The sequence below is a fragment of the Eschrichtius robustus genome, chromosome 8 (genome assembly GCF_028021215.1).
Source record: "Eschrichtius robustus isolate mEscRob2 chromosome 8, mEscRob2.pri, whole genome shotgun sequence".
Lineage (NCBI taxonomy): Eukaryota > Metazoa > Chordata > Mammalia > Artiodactyla > Eschrichtiidae > Eschrichtius > Eschrichtius robustus.
This window is the reverse complement of record NC_090831.1, coordinates 19879414-19885413: the sequence shown is the minus strand read 5'-3', so window position 1 is coordinate 19885413 and position 6000 is coordinate 19879414. Positions and strand designations below refer to the sequence as shown.

Here is a 6000-nt window from a genome sequence, read left to right as displayed (position 1 = left end):
CAAGAGCCTTGGTTTCTCATGATTAGGTGAAGATGGTGCTGGGTTTGGATCCCAAGTCCCTTGCCCTCCAAAACATTTATACTCTCCCAAGCCATCACAGATTAGTTTGGGATCAAAACATTTAGTCCTTTTACTCACCAGGAATCTTTTGAGTAGTGTTACACAGTCCAACTATTCTTCTTCTGTTTTCTCTTTTATAGCCCTAACATTAAAACAGTTTGGGGTAAAACTGGGTCTCACTACTGACCCTTTGTGGCAGTAAGAGAAAAACATTTTTAACAGTGAAGTTTGAGATTTGAGTGCTCAGTGTTTCTAATTTGATGCTGTCAATGCCACTGACTTCTACTAGTTATTTAGCACAATTGAATCATGTTATAGTTTCAAAATACTTTTCTATCAATAGTAACTTCTTAGCATGAACCAGGCTAGATTTATTATTTCCTCTTCCCCCAAACAGCTGTCCTGGTCACATCACATTTGATGAATGTAATTAGTTGCCCAGATGCTTAGCTGTCTGAGCTCCTAAAACCTGCATGGTGCCAGATTGTAGCTTTAGATTAAGGATAGGGACAGTCTTATCTCTGGGGTTTCTGGTTGCCAAGGGCAAGGTTGGAGATGGGCAACGGGGGGATTTGGGAAGAAGTAGAAGGACAATCTGCATTCATCGATGGCAACTGAAGAGTTTACATGTATTCCAGCTCTTCCCTGATTCCAAGAGTCTTGGGAGATCCTGCTTCATCCTGGAAATCTTTTGTAGTGCAGGGAAGGATAAAAGTGGGGAGAAAGGCCATTGGAAGGGTTCAGTACATCCTAGACTGACCCCACACCTCAAGGAGCAACAACTCTGATTCTCACGGGGAAGGGGTCACTTTAGGTCAGCAATACACCAACACTGGTCTGTTCCTAGTTGCTGTTGATAAGAGGGGACACCTTGAGTGTGTCCCTAGGCATAGTGATACTGAGCATGAACCCAGAGGCAATTCCAAAACTGGAATAAGAATAAGGATCTCCTTGGGCATGACTCAAATAGAAAAGCTCTTTGAATCACAACATTTGAATCTGAGTCACTCGCCAGTCTTTTCTCGGTCCTGTAAATTCAATTTAAGCACTGAGATCTAAACCAGGCTTTTTGATTCTCAGCCTTTCCCCTCTCAGCAACCTTCCATCTCAACCACCCTAGGGGAACAGTAAGATCTCCTTTAGGCACTGAATTTAAAGAAAGACCACTTTATACAAGCAGGTTTGGGGGGATTTGAGGGCTTGGAAGAGTCACAAGAAATTACTGTCAGTTCTTGCTGTAAAGCTATCTCTGCCCCTGGGACACATGGCCTGCCAGATGGCCCCATAAATCCAATTACCCTCACCTTTCCTCTTCCTCCTTCCATGTTAAAACACTTCTGATTTTCTGATTTAACAGCAATTTCAGGGGAGTTAAAACAAATGCAACCTAACAGAAGTCCTGACCCTCCATTGCCACCAGTGCACTGACAGGGCATCATCACGAATTATATTTTTAGAGACTTGCAAGTGTTATATTGGGCTGGCTCATATTTAGGTCATCTTCCCTACCCATCCCCCTCCCCAATCCCTCTGATTTTTAAAAGACCTTCTGAGAGTCTACAACCAGATTTGTAAGAAGTTCTTAGTCATCATCTAAACTTTCATGTCTCATGCTACTGTTTAACGCTGTCCTCTTGACTTCCAAAGTCCTGCCTCGTGGACCTTGAACTTCATGCCTATAGGAAAAACTGAATGTAAGATTCCAACACTCACCCTTTTAAATTCTTTCCCAGTTTCAATCCTTCCTTAGCTTCTGCGTCCCACATCCCTATTTCCACTATCTCCCCCCTCTGCCCATACAATCGTAAATCTTCAAGTTATTAGGTGAGGGGCATGGTTGGTCTTCACCACTTAGGGTGTGACCCCTCTTCCATATAATAGCCACTTATGTAGCCGAATGCCTTTTGGAGCTTTCCTTCCTTGGTCCCCAGTAGCCACCCCTCCAAACCGAACCATTCTAAGTGTTCTTACCTCTTCCTGCTAACTTCATGTTCCACCTGGTATCTCACGTGTCTCACTGTCCTATTAAGAAGCTGGGCAGATTGGGCATAATGGCAAGACAGTGTCAAGGAGCTTACGTATGTTTTTGCATTATAATAAGGTGTGTGATTAAGTGTAGATTTAAGGGTCACGTTCTAACTGAATTCTCTCCCTTCTGCTCAGAGAATTCAGCAGTCATATGGTTCAAAATGGCTTGTTACCAAAATCTGATGCTGCTATTGAACATTCTGGTTTCACTGCTTTGAGTAGGGGTTACACGTTTTATATCAGAGTCAGAAGGAACCAAAAAAAGTAACAAATAGAAATAAAGAAAAGAAGTTTGAAAGGCAGGGACTGTTAAAAGAGCAGCAGAAAGACTGCAAAGTGAAAATATTAAGCTAAGGAAACAGCACAAAGTGCAGGCGTGTATAACAGCAATGCCACATGAAAATGTAAGGCGTTATATATGGATAATTCAGAGGAAATTACTCTGAAAAGAGCTTTCTGGTTAGTTGTGGGGTGGGGGAAATACCTGGACAAGGAACGAAAACAACTATCTGCTGTCGTTGTAGCATCCTTAGCGCCCAGCCCAGTGCCTGGACACAGAGTAGCTGCCAATGAATATTTGTATAAGAATTAGAACACTGACCAAAATACCCGATGTTTTCAGAAAAACTATACATTTCGGTGACACAGTCACTTCTATGCCCCATAAGCCCCATCTATGGCAGGATTTGTAGGGGAAATGACCTGACTTAAAGGAAAGTATAGGGCATCAATAGGCTACAGTTCATCTGGCTGCATGGGGGAGCGGAGGGGCAGGGGGGTTGGTGGGAGGCGAAGAGGAAATAAGCTCTGCTGAGCTGGTATGAGACCACCCTTGAGGTGTGCCTTTTACGTTATTGTCTGCCAGTTTCCTGCCCAACTTCTGTCTCCACCTCGTCGACCCGAGGCCACCGAGGAGTTAGCCGGGGGCGGTGTTCTGTGGTTGTCACCGGGAGTCTCTTGGGGCACCACGTCTCTTTTCCCTTGGCGTCTCTCGCCTTCACCTGCCGCGCTGCCCCTCGCGCGTCTGCAAAGATGCAGAGGTCGAAGCACGTTGCCGTGCGGTGCTTGAAACGCTCTCAGAACGAGCCTCCGGCGCCCAGCCACTAACACCAACCGGGATCCTGGGGTCGCCTCTAGGATCCCTGTGGGTGCTCCCGCCCCCTCCTGAGGTCCCCCCTCCCCAACTCTAGGCTTGCGTCCCCGGCCCACGCCCGCCACTTGAGGGTCGTCCCAGCGTCGCTGAGGTCCTCCGCGCCGCTGGGCTCGCGGCGTGAAGGGAGGCGGAAGGCGGGAACCGAGGGGGGGCGCCCGAGCTCGCGCGCCACAACGCCCAGCGCGGGATTTGCCGCCTTCAGCTGCAGCAGCTGCAGCGGCGGCGGGAAGAGGGGCGGAGGGCGGTGAGGAGGGCTGCAGCCCGGGCCAGGAGGGAGGGAGGGGGGCCGGGAGGCTGTGCCAGGCGAGCCGGAGGGGTGCTCGGCGCTCCCCCGCCCTCCTTCCGGGAGCGAGGATGCAGACTCTGAAACTGGCGCTGCTGGGCTGAGGCGGAGGCAGGGGAGTTGCAGCGCGCGCGGCTCGGTGAGTGTGTCTCCTGAGCGCGGAGAGGTGGGGGGAGGCGGAGGACGAGGAGGAGGAGGAGGAGGAGGAGGAGGAGGGGGAGAATGCCCGGAGCCGCCGCCGCTGCCGCCGCCGCCGCCGCGATGCTCCCGGCTCAGGAGGCTGCCAAGCTTTACCACACCAACTATGTGCGGAACTCGCGGGCTATCGGCGTGCTGTGGGCCATCTTCACCATCTGCTTTGCCATCGTCAACGTAGTGTGCTTCATCCAGCCCTACTGGATAGGAGACGGCGTGGACACCCCGCAAGCCGGCTATTTCGGGCTCTTCCACTACTGCATCGGCAACGGCTTCTCTCGGGAGCTGACCTGCAGGGGCAGCTTCACGGACTTCTCCACGCTCCCCTCGGGAGCCTTCAAAGCCGCCTCCTTCTTTATCGGCCTCTCCATGATGCTCATCATCGCCTGCATCATTTGCTTTACCCTCTTCTTCTTCTGCAACACGGCTACGGTGTACAAGATCTGTGCCTGGATGCAGCTCACCTCCGGTGAGTGCGCGCTCACCTCCGCGGAGGCGGGGGGACCCGGGGCGCTCGAGTCGGGGAGAGACGGGGGGGGGGCCGTGCGCGCCTTTGGGGGCCGAGCAACTTGAATCCGCTCAGGCGGGAGCCCTTGGAGGCCGGAATCCCCGGGGTTCCCCAGCCTTGACACCAGCGCCTCGTCCCGGGGCTTTCGAGAACCTCTAAAGTGTGGGGCACGCCACCCAGAGGGACGCGATGGAGGCAGGGCGGTTGCTGGGCCGAGTCCGCTACGAACTAGAGATAAGGAGAAAAAGCGGGGGCTCAGGGCGCGAGCTGAGGGACTAAGCAGGAGCTGGCAGCGAGGCGAAAAGCGGATTTGGAGTGATTGTAGTGCAGGGAGGGTCAGCCTGCTCTGTGCCTCTCTGGGACTGTTTCAGTCACGGCTTCTTGAGTGTGGTTGAGAGCTGGAGTGAAGTTGCTTGTCCCGGGAAGTTATAAAATTTTTATCATCCATCTGGAGGTGAAGAAATCCGAATTCCGTTTTGGGTTTTACCCTATTAAGAAAAAAATGTAGCTAAGAATGTTTCTTAGCAATTCCCCAATGTCACGTCTTCAGTTTGCTTCCTTGTCAGAGCAAAGGTCCTTCCATTTCATCTTTACACGGAGAAATCTTGAGGGAATCAAGATTTCTCAAGATCTCAGTTTTGGGGAAGTGGCTTTAGGAAGATGGGCAGAGAGGAAATGAAAGCTTGTTTCATTGGTATCTCTGATCACTCTTTGCCTGTGGATGATACATGGTTGCTAGCTGGAGAATATGAGAGTACTTTTTCTGAGCATCAAAGTTACTTTTAACCCAGAAAGGATGGGGGTGTGTTTCTTGGTGGCTTTGGAGAACCCTGAAACAAAAACTGACTCCTTTCCCTACCTCCCGTGATCCTGATTCCCTCTCTGCTAGCCACCTTGGGTGCCCTGCCTTCTAAAGGTAGACTCCATCCTCTGACACTTGACACCCTCCTGTTTTTGTTTTGATTTTATGGATGGTCTGGTTGTGAAGGGATATAGGATGTCTCAGGCAGCCACATTCTCATTTGTATTTTGTTTTATTGTTTTCTTTCTTAAAGGTGTTACCTTCAAGATTTTGTAGTTTTTCCTATGCCTGGGGAGGTTTTCTGGGGAGTAGGGCTTTGATCCCTGAGTTTACCAGAATGTTACAGGACGATTAAGTCCTGAAGGGTGCCCGACAAGAACATTAAGTTCATGATCTTATACTGTTAGTTTACTATAGGAGAAGCTTGTGGGAGAATAAACTTGTTTGGAAGTATTTGCTTTGTATTAAGTATGCCTCAGCTGGTTTTGATTTGCCATATACGGTGAACATGTGCACATGAGAGGCAAGAAATGTACACCAGTAGAGAACACCCCCCAAAAAATATACCATTATTCTTCTGAAATATGAGTTTTCTGCTTTTCCTTCTGTCCTTCCACCCCCAGCTTCTTGAAGCACCCCTCCCCCCATGTTTTTATATATAATGTTGTCTTTTATGGCCATTTCAAGAGCAGACTAACTTTGAGATTTGGAATAAATTCATATATTATTATTGTTCTTGACACTTAACGCTGGTTTGACTCTGAAGATAGCAGGACATTGAGGATGCAGATGATTTAGAAAAAAAGAATTGACCCTGCACAGCTAATTTTAATTTTTCTAAGTTAAATGACCTATTTAGGCTGGTGATTCAAATTAGATTCTTTTTCAAAGGTCTGAAAGTAATTTGCAGGTGATTTCTCAACATGTTGCAAGATATTTTATTTTTATGAGATTTTGTGCTCTAAACCAAA

General features: G+C 48.9%; 1 protein-coding gene across 1 annotated transcript in view; it reads left to right on the top strand.

Moving 5' to 3' along the window:
- The first annotated feature begins 3746 nt into the window (after window positions 1-3746).
- LHFPL3 (LHFPL tetraspan subfamily member 3) overlaps window positions 3747-6000 on the top strand; it is a 561502-nt gene continuing 559248 nt past the window's right edge. Inside the window, exon 1 of the mRNA XM_068550425.1 lies at window positions 3747-4188. Coding sequence (XP_068406526.1) covers window positions 3747-4188 — 442 coding nt within the window. The remainder of the gene's footprint in view (window positions 4189-6000) is intronic.